Consider the following 19692-nt stretch of genomic DNA (forward strand, 5'->3'; position numbering starts at 1 on the left):
GTCTTTAGTCTTCCTCATGCTCTCCAGGCTCCTACAAGTTTTGTGTGCAAATGTCCTGATTGTCTGAGAGTTACAAAAGCCCAGACCTCACACACAGGCTGCGAAAGAGCAATGGTCTGCTCAAAGCTTTCAGGCAAAGCACACTGAGGCTGTGGGACCAATCAAAACACCTCACTACTCTGAAGGCATTAAAGACCAAGAGAAAAGACAAAATTAGACTGTGTGAGAAAAACATTTTTTCGAGGATATATAGAAAGAGACATTTATCGAGAGAGATATTTAGTAAGTCAACCAAAGTCACTAAGTGTCACACTGTAAACTGGGTAAAGTCTTTGCCAGGGAATCCTCTTAAATTCTCAGTCTTAGTCTTTCATATGCACTGATCCCTAATTTCTAACTTTGGATGATTTAGCTCCCTTTTTTTACTGTATCTAGAAAACAACTTTGACATCCAGGTATGTCCAGAAACACACCCTAGACATTCATCAAGCTATGGATGCTAATACGTTCTTCCATTATCTAGGAAAGCTGACCACATGCTGGCGTGCAGATATAGCCATGGAGTGCATGGGAAAAAAGAAAGCATTCTGCTCTGCAGGAGCCCATGCAGGCTCTCATAAGGCCCCAGCAGGGTCCTCAAGCGAAAGGAGGATGTTAGAAGCTTGGAGGGAGCCCAGAGGACTGCCATCAATAGAAATAAATGTTTGAGAAATAATCCTGAAGGGGCAAGTTGAAAGGAACTCGGCTTGTTTCCCTGGATAACAGCTTATAAGCGCACAGCATGGACCAGCCTGGGCAAGGCCTCTTCTGGTTAGTGAGAAGGCAGCTCTCAAGCCACACAGGGCCCACGGAACAAGAGATAACGGCTTCAGGGGCGATTTTTAAATTTCTAGAGAAATGTGGGGCTCTCAGATTTTGAAATGTATGTCCAAAGGAAGTGACAGATGGCTTTCTGTTACCCCCTTCCCAACATCAAGGATAATCAGAGATAATCTAGTTTAGAACAATTGACAAACCTCAGAGAGAAGGTGAATTCTCAGTTCAACACTTAGGTCATTGTTAGCTCTGTGATTCCCTGATTCGACTTGGGGGTCTGTTACTTAAAAAATGTGAAGTGTGTGTGTTCATGAGTGCATGATTGTGTGTGTGTGTGTGTGTGTGTGAGAGAGGATGTGGCTCTCATCTCCTTCCTTCCCAGAAAAATAAGTACAAACATTTCTTGGGAACATTTTTCCAAAGAGAGCTGGCACTTTTGTCTGGAGACACACCCTAGCTGCTCCTTCCTTTAAAGACTGGCTTTCTCATGGCCCTGCTCCTTAGTTTCTATTCCATCACTTGCTGCAGTAAAACTAGAGATGGCCGCATCTCCAGATTAATGGGGGTCCCTAACACCATAGCCCAGAGATGGAGGGAATCACATGAACAGCACTTGCTGTCTATAGAGGCACTCACACTTCTTTCTTCTGAGTACACAGCTTTCTACTTCACTACAGAAGAAAAAAAAAGATAAAGTGATGTGATGTGCTTCAAGTTCAAAATATTTCTCCTATACAGTTTTGCTCTTATAAATAAGAAAATAAAATAGCTTTCTCATGGAAGCTGCAGACATTCAATTTAATTTCCAAAGGTTTGCTTTATGACAAATGCCAAAATATGGGGCTGCTTTGCCGTAAAATCCCAAGGAAATGTCACTTTCCCCTAATTGCCCCGTGACTGCTCTATTTATTCAAGAGTGAATTAAGAAAGAAAAGATCTATTTTTCATCTCACTGAGCTTTAGAGAGTAGTACACGTTGTGTAAGAAGCTCTAAATGCTTTGGAACTCATACTTCTTTCTTGAGCTTCCCGTCTTCTCCTACGTATTTTAAAGTTCCAGTCAGATGAGACTATACATTTCTACAAATCGTGTATCTCCTATATTACCTGAAGCCGAAACAGACTGCATAGCCAAGCAAACATTACCTCCACTTTTATTTTTACACAAATGCCCTTGGTGGGCAGTCACTATGCACCCCGGGCTCCTCGGCGGGTCAGTCAATCACTACTCCAGATTCTTTAGGGGTGGTCCATCATCATTGGCCTAGGCTCCTGGGGGTGGGCGACAGTCCCTTTTGGCCAGCTCTACCCATCTCTGCTGGAGTAACCTCCGTCCCTTCTGTCTCCTCCTGCAATACTTCTCAGAAAGCTCCAACCATGATCTGAAGTGGTGGGTGAAAAACTAGTACTGAGGGAGCTGAAAAGAGATAAGATGTGAACAACCTGGAAAAAAAAAAAAAAAAACACAGCTCCTTCTCTATGAGCAGAAATGTCCCGTAATATGGCTTCTTAAAGCCAGACTCCTCAATAGATAAGCACTACTGGAATTATTTCAGTGACTGCTTTTGTTTGTCTGAAACAGATCACATGGTCTTCCAAAGATTTCCTAGTAAGAAGTCTATTAATTGTCTATTAAGTCTATTAATTGTCTATTAAGCGTTCTGTGTTTTAATAGCTATCAGGAATCCCAGTGGGGGAAAAACACTTTTTAAAAAAGTGACCAGGATGATTATTTGTTGGATAATGCTAGGTGTTCCCTATCCTAGTTTGTGTATGAATATTCAATGTTTTTAAATGTCTTTCACCATTGCCTGGGGTGACTAAGCCTAGGGCAGTGTCATCCTGGTTGTAACTTAAGGAGACATCTCAGTCAAGAGCATGGGAATTAGGTGAGAAGAGGGTCTTCAATAAGTACCCATTGCCTTTAGTTCAATTCCAAGTTGTAGGAATGCAGAGCAAGGTTCTTCTGAGCCATGTTTACCCCATTAGCGCTAGCATATGGGAAGAGGTGAATACTACATCTGGTCACAAGCCACAGGGGAGAGATTCAGAGGCCAGCCTTCTACTTTGCAGCCCTGACACCCCTTCTGTGATGTGGCTGTGTGCCAGAATTTCTCCTGGTTGGAGAGAAAAAGTGCAGCATCTAAGTAACAAGAGGGTCTTTCTCCTGTTGCTGTATTTTGAAGAATGAAGAACATCCTACCAGGTAAGCGAAGAGCTGATAATGCAAAGGTACAATGTTGTACCTTGTTTCTGTTCTGTAAGTTACCCCAGGAAACTGCTTTCATTGAGAATTGAAGGGGCGTAGGATGAAACAACTATAAAGATAATTAGGAAAAAAAGCAAATGAAAACAAAGAACACAAAACCTCTCTGAGATACTGAGGTAATGCAATAGCATGGTATATATACTTGGAAAATTGATTGTATTAATGCAATCCTCTGCCAGCTAGCTAAAGTTCTCTCCTTTCTGTATTCAAGTTTTTAAGCTCTGAAAATCTGTAAATGTAATATTTTGGAATAGCTTTAATCAACTAAGGTGGCAATTTATCTTAGTGAGGTTAATTGTGTTATTTATTTATTTATTTATTCATTGTCTTATTATTTCTACTTCTTTTATACACAAAAAAGTGTTTGAGGTGGATTCATTTGGTTACAAAGCATTTAAAATGTTAAATTAAGACACAAGAAATTCTAAATGGCACTTGAGATGCTCTTGAGAGGAGCCTCTTATCTCTTGCATTTGTAGATATCTCATATATTCATGAATCAAATCCTGTGCATATTTAAGCCAGACCAAAATACTATAAAGCACCCTGTCTCCCATTAGAAAAAAATGCAATTATTCTTCCTGGTTATGTTTTTAAAATAGCTTGACATTTATATAATTGATGAATATGTAATTTGCTAATCAATAATGGACAGTTCCCGTGGAGGTATCATTGCTAGTTTTATAATTTACAATTTCAGAAGAGCTTTATGAAAGTGAACATTAAAGCTGGGAAGCAGAGAGAAACCACTCCAGGATGGCATTATCCTATTTAACACCCATAATATATTTAACAGTAACAACAATTAAGCTTCACAAATTGTCATTGTATTGAATTCCTATTGGATGAATTATAGATAGAACATTTATATGTAGTGATTTTTCCCCATACTATATCCTCCGTACACAAGCATATACCCATGAACATCAGAGCAACATATTGTACTATAAAGGATTAAATGATACTGTAGCTTATGCCTTTATTTCCTGTATCTTTTCTCCAAATGATAATAGAGATCTCATATACCATGCATAATCACTTACATTCCCTTACTGAGAACATTTCTGATATTTTTGGTATAAGAGAGAAAAGTCATTTATTTAAAGATTGCCTTATTAATCTACAGTTTTGGGTAAATACCTAGATTATCTGGTTGGTCAATTTGTCTTTATGGCCATGAAAAAAGACTAGCTGCCATGTTCAATCCAAATGAGTCGGTATATGAATATTTATCAAGACATCAATATTCACTGTCTTACAATCATGCTCCAAGCTAAATAAAAATAAAAGTAAGATGGACACAAATATTACAGTATAATAGGATAAGAACTAAACAATATGTACAAATTCATTGACAACATCTGTGCAAGTGTTGTGGACAAAACATTTAAAAATAAATCTACATAAAACAAAGTCGGTAAATTTATCAAACGTTGATAAATTTTCGGAGACAGTATAAAAGTACACAAAACATGGAAGAGAGAAAGAACTTTAAAAAAATAACCACTAAGGCAGTACATATAGTACAAGTTTACATTTATATTACAGAATGATGGAAACCAGAGACAAAAACGATTAGGTAACAAACAGCAAAGAAACTTTCACCAATCACAAGGAAGAAAGACTTTCCTTTTTCGATGAAAACACAGACGGCCACAGCTCATCCCTCCCACCCATACACACACAGAAAAATAAAAGCAAATGCAAAAGTTGTTACAGCAACACACGACAGACAGAGGTGGAAAGCGTTTGGCATGTCGCATCACAGGAAGTCAATCACGATTGGCTAACGATGATGGTACCTGGCTCTGTTGCAGGTCACTGGCTTGCCTGAGAGGAGTAACGGATGGAGGGGGCACACCTGATGTGGACGCAGACCGGCCTAGTTTGCAGCTTACTTTCGGTTCTGTGAACAAGGGGGAGAGACAGATCATTAGCTGAGCAAAGTCTGCAGGGATGAACCGGATCCCAGACTTTCTTCTGGTTTTGCTACACGTTCTTTTAATACACTGAGTTCTTCTGATGTTTGCTAATCATTGGCAGGTGATGAAACAATTTCATAACAATTGATTCTAAAATGAGCCTTGTTCACAGATCAGCTCCTGGGAATAAAGAACCAATCACTTAAGTTCCACGCCTTGTTGCCTTGCACACTTTACCCTATTTAGAGTGAGCTTCTATAAAGTGATTACTGGAGCAACAAAATCCCATTGGGGAAAAAGCCAGTGACATGACTATTTTTGGTGCTTCATTTTCAGTCTTGGTCCAAGGGTCTCCTGTGTCCTAAAATGTCTTTTCCACCCTCTCCAAATTTTTCTTCCATCCCTCCCTCCTTTCATTCTTTCTTTTCTTCATTCGTTCTCTTATTCTTTCCTTCTTTTTCTAATTTCCTAACTTTCTAATTTTCAAGCCTATATTGTTGTGCTGATTACTTTCACCATGTTTTCAATGTAACGTTTCTCTAATTTAACTTCATTTGCTTTTAATTGTATAACCACTTCGAAGACTTTCGACATCTTTCATAATAATATTATTTTTCAAACTTAAAAAGCCTTCCCTAACTATTCCTCTATTTAAGGAGGCTAAATAGGTTGCCTAGGTCATTATCAAGATACTTTGGAGACTGCAATTTGGGGAATGGAAAGAGCTCCCTTCATTCAAGAAGCTCAGAATTTACAGTATACAGAGGACATTGATTTTCAGACATATTTGAAGGTATTTATAAAGGAGAAGAAGGCATAAAAAGAAAAGTTGACATCTATGCTTTTGCCACAAACTTTTATATTAGCTGTCAGTTTTCGAGTGCCTAGTATATCCCAGCTTCTGTTTGGGCTGCACTTAAATTATCTCTAATCTTAAAGATAATCTTTAGAGTTACAAAGTTAGCTATAAATGCTCCCCATTTACAAATTAGAAACCTGAGGCTCAGCAAGGTTAATATTTGCATTGCAAATACACAAGCACTTTTCAAAAAAACCTTTCATTATATTAATAAATTTGACTTAAAGATGAAACTCTCTGAACTAGTGGCTTCAAATGATATTACATCACTAATTTACCAAGCAGTGGCAAGCTGATGTTGGAGAACAAGTTCTGTGCTGGATAGGAACACTAGCTTTATGCCACTTTTATATAAGCTGCTCTTCAGAGAAAAGCTTTGCTATGTCTGCATCACATGACCTACGGCTAACTTCAGCCTCTGCTAACTGCCTTCTGGCCATTCTCTCCCCATCCTTCACAGACACCAGATACAGATACAAGGAATAAGATAAGTTTGCGTCCATTCACACAGAGACTTTTAAATACACCCTCACCCACACACACCTTTCCTCTCCCACCCCTGCTTCAAAGTATTAAACAATGCCTCACATCCACATTAGAATGATTATCTTAACGGGTACTAATAGCCTCTTTCTTGGCAAATTAGATAGTCTTTTTCTCTGTGCTTCTGATTTAGTAAGAAAAAAATGACAATAAGCAGGCTTTGGACTATGAGATGACTCCACTAGCTATATGAGCTTAGAAAATATTTTTCATATCATTTAAGTTTTATTTCTTTTCAAAACAAATGAATATAATCATTTACTCATTATTCAGAATCCATTTATTTTATACCTACTCTGTGCTAGGGACTGTACAGAGTGTGGTCACCAAAAACCCACTCTTGCCCTAAGAGACACTTACAGTCTATCCAGGAGCAAAGATATTAAGCAACAAATTATGCATTTGATTATATAAAAGCAGCTGTGATCAGCCCTCCTGGTGGAATTATCAGTGGTACAAGAACATTTGCTGGGGGAATGAACAGGTGTTAGAAGGATGCTGACATCTACTTTGTGGGCAGTAAAAGTTAAAGAGCTCATTTGTTCTTTGCTCTTTCAACAAACATTTATCAAGGGCCCACCACGTACAAAGCACTGCAGTGGATGCTAAGCATATGGGTGAGGAAGACACCAATTTCCCATATTTTAATGAGGTTTATGTTTACTCAGGGGAGACAAACAGTACGCCTAAAATGGTTTCCTGAAAATTCAGAAAAATTAGAAAGGAGAAGTACAGGGTGCCATGGTATCATTGATCAAGATATGCCTCGTGTTCTGGGAGCTAGGGAAGGCTGGGCCCTAAAAGAGCTGTAGTATCATAGGATATTTGTCCTTCTCTGTCTGGCTCACTTCACTTAGTATGATAATCTCTAGGTCCATCCCTGTTGCTGCAAACAACATTATTTCATTCTTTTTATGGCTGAGTAATATTCCATTGTGTGTGTGTGTGTGTGTGTGTGTGTGTGTGTATGCATCTCACATCTTCTTTATCCATTCATCTGTCAATGGACACTTAGGTTGCTTCCATGTCTTGGCTATTGTAATCAGGGCTGCTGTGAACATTGGGGTGCATGTGTCTGTTCAAAGTATGGTTTGTGGAATCTAAAAAGATGATCTAAATGAACTTCTTTACAAAACAGAAATAGACTCACAGACATAGAAAAAAACTTATTTACCAAAGTGGCAATGGAGTGGAGGGATAAATTAGGTGTTTGGGATTAAAATATACACATTACTATATATAAAAGAGATAACCAACAAGGACCTTCTGTAGAGCACAGGGAACTGAACTCAATATCTTGTAATAACTTATAATGGAAGGGGATGTAAAAAAAAAGAATATATGTTTATATATATGTATAATTGAATCACTTTGCTGTACATCTGAAACTAACACAACATGGTAAATAAACTGCATTTCAATGAAAAATTTAAAAAGACAAATACAAAAAAAAAAAGATCTACATTATTACAAAAAAAAAAAGCTGTGATAATTCACACCTGCCAACAGTGCTGAGCAGGTGGTAAAAGCTGAAGTAGGGAGGACCCTGGGTGCTTAGGTTTATTTTCCAACCCACCCAGAAGTCAAAACTATTTCAGGATGTATTCCTTTTATTCACTTTATTGCTTATACAGTATAAAGAAATAATAATGAATCACATATTCTGGTATCTAGGAGAGTGGGGATAGGTGAGCTAATGATGGATAAAAGATGGAACCGTTTCCACCTATGATGCTTATGGCTTCACCTCTCTCCTCTCTGTTGTTTTCTATTTGTCATGTTTTGCTTTCTCCCTCTGCACTTTCTCCCTCAGATCATGTGCATTGTAATGGCTTCTTGTGTATCATCTTTTCCCTCTTGGGTCACATGGAGGTTTCTACAGGTCTGTCCTCTCCTCACACCCTTGCTTGATGTTAAGCCCCAGTGTCTTCTAGAGACTAGGGATTAATTAGGAGTTTGGGATTAAAATATACACTTTACTATATATAAAATAATAATAAACAAGGACCAAATGATAGCTTTTTCTCAACATCTTAGGTATCCTTCTGATTTTCCCATTTATAGGAGGAACAATATTACCTCCATTTTCCTGGAAGCTTACTTTTTATGTTCAGAGCTTTCTTTTCCTCTCTCTATAAAGGTAGTCCTGTGGTAATTTTCTTTCTTTGTGATTTATTTCAACTCACAAACACTACCACAAGTTTGGTATTCAACAACTTGAGCAAAAAATAATTTTATATATAACATATGTAACATATATAATTATAATTATATATAATTAAATATATGTGTGTATATATGTGTGTGTGTGTGTGAGTGTGTGTGTGTGTGTATATATATATATATATATATATATATATATATATATATATATATATATGTAAAATCTACCTGCTGGTCCCCATACCCATAGTTTCTCTGCTCAAAACTAACTTGTACACAATGCCAGGCGGAACTTCTTAAATCGCTTTTAGATCACACATCTTATTCAAAAGTTTTAAATTACTCCCTATTTCATATGATAAAAACTTCAAACTCACTTGGCTAATTTTCAAAGGGCCCCCTGTGATCTGGCCCCATCTGATCTGATCCACTGTATTCTCTGTGGCTGTCTGCTCCCCAAAGCATAGACAACTCAGTATCTCTCCTCGGTCTCCACATCTGACCCTGCTTCTGTCCTTCACAAGGTGTCCCCACGCATGGCCTTTCATCAGACCAGATGTTATCTATTTTCTAAGGCCTGCTTCAACGTGCACGTCTATTGTAAAGCATCCTGCAACCTTGTTTACTGCTTTCTTCCAAATAGCCTTAACACTTATATACCGTTTGCACTGCTGGCTGTGGCTCTGAATATTTATGTTGGTGAGGACCACAGAGTAAGTGTTCAATTAATATGATTTTTATTTCACTGAAGACCCTCAAGTTAACCTAGAAAACGTCAATGCAACTTCTAAAGCAAATTGTGACAATGACGGTAACATAGAATATGACAGTCTGGCTCCCCAACTTACCAAGGCAGTGACTCTCATTCAAGGGTACATGATTTTCTAGGGGAACTCTCCCTAAGTTTTGTGCAGGTGATTCTAGTATCTACCCACCCAATCTTGAAAATATAAGAGTGTTCAAATATAAATGTGTCCCATGATGACATAACCTATCACTCTAACTTATAAATGAACCTAACTTCCCAGGAGGCATAAATCCTAGCATCTCTTAAGGAATCATCTTTTATTATATAAAATAAATGTAAAGCATCTATCAGAATTCTGGTTGACATGTTTTCATAATAAGCCAATGTTTCCATATATCCATTTATTGCATTAGCACATTTAGTCACATGGAGAAAATTCAACATTTTTTCCTAGCAAAGGATGGCAAATAATGTTTTTTACTATAAGGTTCCTTTAAAGGATATGTTGAAGAGATTATCTGATGAGTGACACAATCCAATGCCTTTTATATTACCCAATGTACCTATGGATTAATTTCCCCTGCTAGGTTTCCAGTCAGATTCTGACTTAATCAGCCTCTTCCAAGCATAGACAGTGATATCTCTAAAGCACAGACTGAGACTTACTAAAATCCAAGCAAACTCCCAATTTCATCGTGACCCACAAAGGCCTTGCTTTACTCCTATTGGACAGTGGTCCAGATCGTGTCTTGGTTCATCCACCCCCTTAGGGACTACAACATAACCACTAACCACTCATCACACATGGCGGCTGACCTTGCCGGCCAGCCACCCTGTAGCTTTAAAGTCAGGTCACCCAGTGGTCGACTGTTCAATCCCAACATGGTTCATATGGGTTATGACTTCACCTGCAGTGGCAGGCTGAGATGATTACTTATGAATTCATTATGCACACATGCATACATCGGCAGGTGGAAAATGCACACATTTGTGTGTGTGTACACACATATACATACATATATACTCCATAACATTGTTGCTTGATGGTATCATGTCATAAGGACAATTTTTTTTTAATTGTGAGGCTTTGATTTATCTTTATCATACTCATTTAGCTCTTCTTTTCTGTTTCACCTTGTCTTTGACTTAAATACATTTGGAATCTATTATGGTGTTTGTGGGACCTAGTTGGTGAAACAAATCCTTATGATGTTGGATCCACCAAGGTTTCTTTGGCCAAAAGAATTTTCTAAAAAGTCTCAAAAATCCTAGAAAAGATTCTATTTTTTAACCAAGCCTCTTAGAGAGTCTCTAGGGCTGTGACATCAAAGTTAAATTGTCCAGTTCACTTACCTTTAGAAATACACTGTGCTTTGATCCTTAAATAGTGAGGCTTAGGAACCACAAGACTAAAAACAGTAAGTTTTCATCCTAAATTTTGTTAATATAAAAATTGCCAAGGCATTTGGGGGTCAAAAACAATGGACATATGCCTCAAAAGTTAGCTAAGATAAGGCTTTCCTCCTCCTAGGAAAATTCATTGCATTAAAAGATTAATTATGAGCTAGAAAGTATCTATTCTCCCTACATCCAAGGAAAATCCCTTTCTTGTATAATAAACCACCAATAACCATCCTAGAAGTAAAAGTTGATGTTGTTTGTGCAATTTCAGTGAAGGTCAAGTGTAAAGAGAACAAGAAAGGATGTGAGAGAGAGAAACACAGAGAGACAGAGAGAGAAAGGAAAAGAAGAATGGAAAAAAGGTAGAGGAAGGAAGGAGAGGGTGAGAAGGAGGGAGGGAGAGAGGAAAGAAGGAAGAAGGAAGACATTAATTTTAATTCCTTGAAATAAACCAACATCAAGACATTATCATGTGATCTTTCCAGGGTAATAATTCATCATCATCTTAAAGTTCCTATTAAGTAAGTGCCCATTGGACTTTGTTACTTAGAAAGAACTATTTTCTCTCTTTTTATTCTTGTTGGATACAATCTTTCATTGCTTTTTTTTTTTTAAGGATGGCAATTTCTCCATCATTTCTCATCTTCCCTGTAAGGTGAACTGAATTCTGTTCAGGATTATGTCCCTTGTTATTGTTACACGATAATCCCCACAGCTACTATTATGAGTACTAGAGTTCTCTTTGTTTTCAGAAAGCAAAGACAAATGATTGTTCTCAACTCTGGATCTACACAGCAATAAGAGATTAGTGAATTTTTATGAAAAAAAAAAACACTTTCATCTAGCATCAAAGAAATAAGATCAAATTCTGGGGAGACATATTTTTCTCCATCTTGTTTTATTTTTTCAGTACATAATATTTTTCTCTACTAGCAGAGACATGTTATGACTTCCCTAGTCAATCATGCTGATGAAAGTTTCTAATCAATGACTTAGGGCTACATGGAGGTCACAAAAAAGGCCTTTTATTTAAAACACTGAGGTATGCTTATTGCAAACTCTACTTTCATTTCTGGGAAAGGCATTTTTTTGAAATAACACATATGCTATTTGAGATAAACTGATGCCTGAGTAATAAGGGGCAGTTTTGCCAGGACTATGTTAAAACTTTCACAGATTCCAAACATTTTGTTTTAAAGCTTCCATCATACATCATAGCAAACATATAGGATGTTCTAATGTCCCACGTTAAATGTAAATTTTTTGGTGTATAATCTGAATACATTTTTATAATTTTGCTTTGAAATTATTGGACTGTGAATAATACAGTTAATTCATGATTGGCTATGATTTCTAGACAGTAGTCATGCGCACTCAGGAATACTTACCAAATTAGACAATCTAATCTAGAAACTGTTTTCAGATGTAATGGAACTGTTTTAATACTAAATTTAATAATTAATTAAATTGACCTAACGTCACATTTTGTATAGATTTAATTAGATATTCAGTCATGTTAATGTGGCAGTTTCTTTTGAAATTTTGGTGCTTCATTTTTTAATCTCAAGTATTTTTATAGATCCTTGAGAAGCCCATAGACCTAGGCACTGTCACTATGATGCTAGAAGATGAACATCTGATCATTGCTGTGATTATTTTGTGACCCTGGAGAAAGAAAATTAGCCAAATGCAAAACTCTACCCTGGGAGTAGACATACTTCTCTCTCACCAGCCTTTCATGGGACATAACTCTAAGGAAGCAGCTGATGTGGCACTTATGTGGCAGTGAATGACTCCGAGCATCCTTCAGTTATGGTCCAAGTCCTAGTGTTATCTGAAGGGTCAGATAGTAAAACTACTGATGCTGGAGTAATCGGTAGTTCTCCTTGGGAATACTGGAATTCTGGTAAAGATCTGGGTTCTCTGGTAAACCCAGAGAAAAGTGAGGTGGCAACATGGTGGATGACATTTATGATCCAATGGCAGATGTAGAGAATTAAAGAATCCATTGTACAGAGGAGAAGGAGAATCACATGCATGTTGGGTTAGGAGTACTCATTGTATTCCTTCTAAATATCTGAGACCATGGATTTCCCTTGCCTTCCACTTTCTTATGTAGAGAGAATATAAATCATGCTGCTTAGTGCTCAGGGATGCCCTTGATGCTGTAATGCATGGTTAGTTTCTTACATGGCAACATAACATCATGTAGCATCAACAGTTTTTTTTTTTAATTTGACAGCCTCTTTTATTAAAACACATCATTTCTGAAATGCCCTTAAGATATTCATCACTTTAGCTGTATATGAAAATGTGCTTTTTTCAAAAAATACTTGATTCCACATTAAAAGAGAATTAAAGTATATGTTTATAAAGGAACATATTTTATCTATTCAACAAGTAATATATGCTCCTTAATTATCTTAAAAATTATTACATAAAAAATTCATCTGCCATAATATACAGAAAAAGGCATATGATTTGTATCAGGATCAAATGTATATTACCATGGGGATAAAAATTTAACTTCATGTTATGGTGTCAAAAATAGAATAAACAAACAAAAAATAGAACAAAACTCTTTCATCCCCAGATATCATCCTCTTCATACAATTGGCTTTGTGGTTTGTTGAAGAGCAAACATTCTGAGACAAAATGTGACCAGATATTGAAATTGTGTATGGTCCTTGTAGCATGTTCTATTACAATAGCTATAGTTCTTATGATTCTGCCTTGAACCACTGTCGGTTATAGACATAATCTAAGCAATATGTGTCTTGGGATAAGATCAATATGAGACTATACATGGACGGGGACTTCAATCTGATCTCCAGTAATGGCCATGTTCATTCATTCTATAGCAGAACTTCTGGAGGGCTCTAAGATGCTTTGGGGAGGTGGTCACCTGAGGTAAAAACTATTTTCGTAAAAAATGCTAAGACATTATTTGTTTTTCCACTGTGTTGACAAACGCACTGAAAGTCCCAAAACAAGGCTGGATAAATCTGCTGATACCTTAGCACATCAAAGCAATAGCACCAAACTGTACTAGTTAAGTAGGTATTTTTCACTGCCACACAGACTTGCATATTTGGCAGACACCTTCTCAAAAAATGAATGAAGTGAGCTTATTGCTTTAAGGAAGACAACTGGCAGTATTTGTTGACAATGATACATTTGAGCTTTCAAGCAAACAGTAAAATTTTGAAACACTTGTATTTACCACTGTGAGCTTGACAGCACTCTAATACTTAAAGACTTTTCTTAGGAGATCAGTGGCAATATTAATAAATGTGTTGTATTGATTTTTATAACAAAATGTGTCAACATATGGAAGATTTGCATGACTTAGTGAACCGATATTTTCTAAAAGCACTGTGTTATAAATCATTCATGGGGGAGGGGGTGGGCCCGGGGCGAGTCGGAACCCGGGAGCGGGCGGGACCTGGCGCAGCCGGACGTGCGGCGCTGTGGCAACGGGAGCCGACCCTGAGCTCGCCCGCGTGGGGAGAGCCGAGCTCAGGGGGCGTCAGAGCCGGAGGCGGAGCAGTGAAGTCAGGGCTGAGTGGGCGGAAGATAGCCTGGGCTACTACATGGCCACTTATCACCCAGTAGGACACATGCAACTGCTTTGGGCTGATGCCATTCGTTCCCGATTCATTGATACTTTCTCTCTCCTTGAGCATCTGCACTGCTTGAGCCAAGCTGTGCCACGGCACACTATTCGAGAGATACTTGATCCTTCCTGTCAGAAGAAACATGTTGGGAGATCAACACCAGCTTGTGCGCTTCTCCATAAAGCCTCGTCATGCAGAACGGATTACACACGCCCAGAGACTGATGAGCATCCTTCGAGTGTGCTACAGTGAGAGCCCACCTGTTTCCTTGTGGGCTGGATGGGTCCTTGAGTGTATCCTCTCATGCCACTCATTTTTATCCCATGGCTTTACGGTCTCTCTTGCCTCATCATCTGCCTACTGACTTATTTTTCCCTTCCCAAACTCCATTTTCTTTTCATTCTCACCGGTTCTATTCTTGCCCTAATTATGTCACCTGCCTAAACCAGAGAGAACTTCACTCTGTATGTTTTCTTAAGAGAAAACAGGTCCTCTCTTCAGAAACTTTATAATCTTCCTCATCTTTTTGAATACAATTGTAATGACGGTTGAAATAGGTGAGAACTCACATTGAATGAAAGGGTGGGAGTCATTTTTCCTTTTTAAGTTGATCATTTTACACATTTGAATGTTATTTGAATTGTGACAGGGACAATTATATTAAGTCTCTTGAAGTAGGATTTGTGCAACTGCTAAGACCTAGTAACACTCGAAGGGCTCTCAAGTGTAGTAGATATAAGGTAGTCTACTCACTTAGAGATGGGGTGAAGTAGTCTCACAAGGAATTGGAGATGGGAAGGCCAGTTGCACTGCTTGGGTTAGTCTAATAATTTGAATGAATATTTTCTAATAGAGATATTGGTACCTATCAGCAAGTGATCCAACATTTACATTTTTACAAATATGTTTAGAAAGATTAAGTACAAATAAGAAAATTCACAATGTATGTAAAGGTACAACTAAGATATTAGATGAGCCAAAAAAATGACCTAAAGAGTAAATGACTCTAAAACCAATCATAAATTTTATGAAATGTATTAAAAGCAAAAGAATGTTTGGAATATCAATGACCTCATTTGATTATCATCCCAAACAAACTGCTCAGAAAGGACAGTAGAAGTACTCACTTCCTTGAGTATTTTGGGGAAGTTTCCCACTTTAAAAATAGTCTTTTGGACTTCCCCGGTGGTGCAGCGGTTAAGCATCTGCCTGCCAATGCAGGAGACAAGGGTTCAAGCCCTGGTCCGGGAAGATCCCACGTGCTGCGGAGCAACTAAGCCTGTACACCACAACGACTGAGCCTGTGCCCTAGAGCCCTTGAGCCTAGAGCCCGTGCTCTGCAACAAGAGAAGCCCGTGCACTGCAACAAAGAGTAGCCGCCCCCTCGCCTCAACTAGAGAAAGCCTATGCAGCAATGAAGACCCAACACAGCCAAAAAATAAATAATAAAAATAAAAAGTAAATTAAAAAATAGTCTTTTAATGCAATCAGGCCAAAGGCATTTAAATACACAACAGTATTTGGTGTCATTGACCAACTGTGGTATACTACATGCTTTGAACTGTTTCATTTCCTCCCCACAGTGAGGAGGGTTTTAAATTGTCACCTACATTTCCTATTTCTTGTTGAAAATGATAATTGGCAAGTATTTGCCTTGTGGGATTAGGGATATAGATTTCAGCCTTGGAATAAAGTAAATAGCAGTAAATCTATGGGATTCCCTGGATCCAATGGACAAACCAAAATAGAATAGCATTAACCATTCTTTTTGATAAAACAGCTGATTATGAAACATGATCACTGTGCCAGAGGATACGTGGATTGCCTGAGTGGGAATCACCTGGCAAGCTCATGAAAATTATATCTTATTAAGTATATTCTCATGGTAGAAAGGCAGGAGGGATTTTGCAAAGGGAAATAATTTGTGACTAACAGATTTCTTTGAATAGAGTTATTCGTGTGATAAACATTAAGACTTTGTTTAGACTTTTAAAAATCAATTTTCCAGATCATAAAGAATGCTGTTATAGATAAGGAACAAACAGTTCTCTAGATCAAAGCTCCCCAACCTTTTTCGTCTTATGATTTTGTTTCCCAGAAAAACATATATAACCTTGAAAACCTCCTTAGTAATTTTAATCATTTTATTTTATCACTTTTTTTTCTGTGATATGGAGAAGCCAGTTGAAGTAAAAATAATAATTTAGACTAACATGTTGTTAAACATTGTATTTTAGTGTTTATTATTATATAATTTTAATAATAATAAAATGTAAGCAAATTTTTACATTTGCCGTTTTATAAGTGATCATGCTTTTTTTTAAAGAAAATATATGATTTGTCTACAAAAAGAAAATCATTCATGGGTAAAAATACACTTAAAGTCCAAGATAGACCAATGGATTTTAATGTAACAGAGCATGATGAGCTTATGGATATGTAACTAACCCTTACCAAACTGTTGTTTGTTGAGTTTGGGGAAAGTATTAAAGAAGAATATCCACAATTATATGAAAAGGCTATTAAAATATTCCTCCCCTTTGAACTATGCATCTGTATAAGGCCAGATTCCTTTTATACATTTTAAACAAATCAACATATCACAACAGATTGAATCCAAAGCAGATGAGAATCTATGCTCTACTGATTCAGACATCAAAGAGATTTATAAAAATGTAAAACAATGTCAATCTGGTAACCATTTATTACAGTTCTGGAAAACAGAGTCATTTTTCATGAAAAAATGTTATTTATGTTAACATATAATGGGTTTATTATTTTTAATGAATAGATAATTTTTAACTCTCAATTTAAATTTCTAACATGAGAAATATTATTAGACCTAACCCAAATAAAGGAAAGTACTTTGGGGTTCTCAATAACTTTTAAGAACATAAAGGGTTCTGGGACTGAAGAGTTTAAGAACTGCTGCTTTCTATGGACTTTGAGCCCCCAAAGTTTTCTTAAAAGGGTAACTTTTTATCCAATTAATTTGCCAATTGAGTATTTGAAAAACAAAAACTGAAACAGAAGAAAATATCATGTTGAAGCACAAGAAACATGGGAAAACCTTTGAAAACTCCAGAGGATTTTGGAACCACCAGTTGTAAACTGTTGCCCTAGAAAAATCTCAACAGGAATGTCCATGAAAAGCTATTACCTGCCTGTGAGACCTGAGGGAAACCATCCAGATTTTCAGGGTACTTTTTCATCAGTTGTAATAAGAAGCAATGTCTAAGGTTCACTGATTCTTAGGTGTTCACAAATTAAATCTGTTGGAATCATTGAAATGACCTCAAAAATATTCTTGATTGATCATGAGCTAGTTTACTAAGATCACTGCTTTTACTCTTCCTTCTTGGTCTGCTTTTTGTGCTTTATTATTTATTTAGATACTTATTTCCAAAAAAAAGTTTAATAACACGTACATGTGGAGAGAGCCAGAAGAAATGAGTAACTTCTGTGCTTTATTTTTGTAAAAATGTTGGTAGGATTATGCATAACTCAAGTTTGCTATTTGCTAAAATTTTCTAAAATTGTTGGTGAAAGTTTTGGTAGTAAATGGCTAAACATAATAAAAATTATTAAAAAATAAAATTTAGGAGGTATAATAGTCATCTGTCATTTTCACCTGTCCAGAATCCATTTACTCTTTTTTCTGGAATAGTAACTTGAATTTCCTTTGGAGAACAATATCACCAGTAATCTCAATTTTCATGGTTCCATACTAGGGGCTGATCCCAACTTCAGCTCAGAAGTGGCCATGTGATTCAGACCTGTCCAATCAATCATTCTATCCCCTTGGCTTCACTGAGTGGCTCAGGATTGAACATGTGGCCCAAGTCAGCCAATGAGAGTTGCCTTCATACTTCTGCTGGAGCTCTTAGGAAAGAGGTATTATCTTTTCATGAGAGCTACTAAACTCTCATCACTGACTAGCTGAATGACCATGGACAGTTTTCTTGACCTCACTAAGCTTCCTTTTGTTCACAGGTAAAATGGGAGAAATAAAGGTAGCTACTTTGTAAAATTATTGTAAGAATTAAATAAGATAATAAGTGTAGATTTCACCGCAGTGACCAGCATAAGACCTCAAGAAATGTTAGCTATTTTTATTATGTTATTATTTAAAGGCAAATATGATCTTTCAGCTCCCTTGCTTATAATGAAGTCTAAACTGCTTCCTCACGATGGTACCCATGGCTCAGCTTACAGAGCCAGCCTCACCTGCAGTCTTGCACCTGTCACACTGCATTAAATTCTCCTAAAGCCCCATGAGTTCTCTTCCTCTAGGATTTTAATCATGCCACTCACTCTGCCTGGCGCACTTGTTCCTTCCTTCTCCCTTCCTCCCATTCTCTTCTTTACTAAACCGCGTGCTTTTTGAGGACAGGAGCCATGTCCATCTCAGTCCCCACTGTATTCCCCCTGAGTAACATTATAACTAATCCTTGATGAGGACTCATGCAGTATTTACTAAATGAATTATTTTAAACCAAATTTTAAAGAATGAAGCCAGTGTAAAAGATAAATGATTTGTATATTTCTAATTAAAAAAAAATGTTTTCCTCCATTGCTTCATCTTTTCCAAGAGTCCAGCAAATACATTGATCGAATTTTAGTTGAATTTAACATCAAAAGAATCAAGATGGGGAATACTGCAATGCCTATCTTGGACAACAGATGGCAATGCAAATACGATTTGATATGTATTCTGGTCTGCTTACAAGCTTCGACTTAGTCTCTGTATATGCCCAGGATAAGTCAGTCAGAGCCTTCTTTTCTGTAATGTCTTCCATGGCTTTTCACAGAAACAGAAAGGACATTCTCTGTGAATAGTGGTGGTGTGCTCTAACCATAAGGCCTTTCCAAAGAAAGCCAACAACTGCCAGCTAGGAGCAATGTCAGAGCCCACTCCTCCTGGAGAGGGCACAAGGCAGGGTCATGTTCCCTTCAGTGAAAGATACAAGGAGCTGGCCCTACAGTCAGAACTCAAGCATATTGTCATCATGATTCTCAAACAGGATTAACCTACTGAGAGGCAAGTAAGGTGAAGATACCTTTCGCATTATCTGAATTGTTTATACCTGGTTAATTATTTTTTCCCAAGAGAATCAAACAGAGAGTAGGTGGAAATTCAGAATTTCTCTACCAAGAATGAAATTACTATCAAGTTGTATTTTTTTCCAGCAGCTTTCAGGTATCTGTATAATATAGAATGTCATGGTCTATGCATGTGTTTAGTAGAAATCAGGTTTAAGGGACTCTGTGTGTGTGAGTGTGTGTGTGTGTGTGTTTGTGTATACTCACACATATAGTTATGTACAGAGTATGACAAGTTAGCTGACTGCAGAT

At 37.3% G+C, this 19692-nt stretch overlaps 1 protein-coding gene across 1 annotated transcript in view; it reads right to left on the reverse strand.

Moving 5' to 3' along the window:
* The window catches only part of NYAP2 (neuronal tyrosine-phosphorylated phosphoinositide-3-kinase adaptor 2), a gene marked incomplete at both ends in the record, with an annotated part of 260124 nt that overhangs the window by 39969 nt on the left and 200463 nt on the right, over positions 1-19692 (reverse strand). The window contains one exon of the mRNA XM_082630452.1: positions 4887-4990. Coding sequence (XP_082486578.1) covers positions 4887-4990 — 104 coding nt within the window. The remainder of the gene's footprint in view (positions 1-4886; positions 4991-19692) is intronic.

The sequence above is a fragment of the Mesoplodon mirus genome, assembly GCF_964341445.2.
Source record: "Mesoplodon mirus genome assembly, chromosome: 8".
Classification (NCBI taxonomy): domain Eukaryota; kingdom Metazoa; phylum Chordata; class Mammalia; order Artiodactyla; family Ziphiidae; genus Mesoplodon; species Mesoplodon mirus.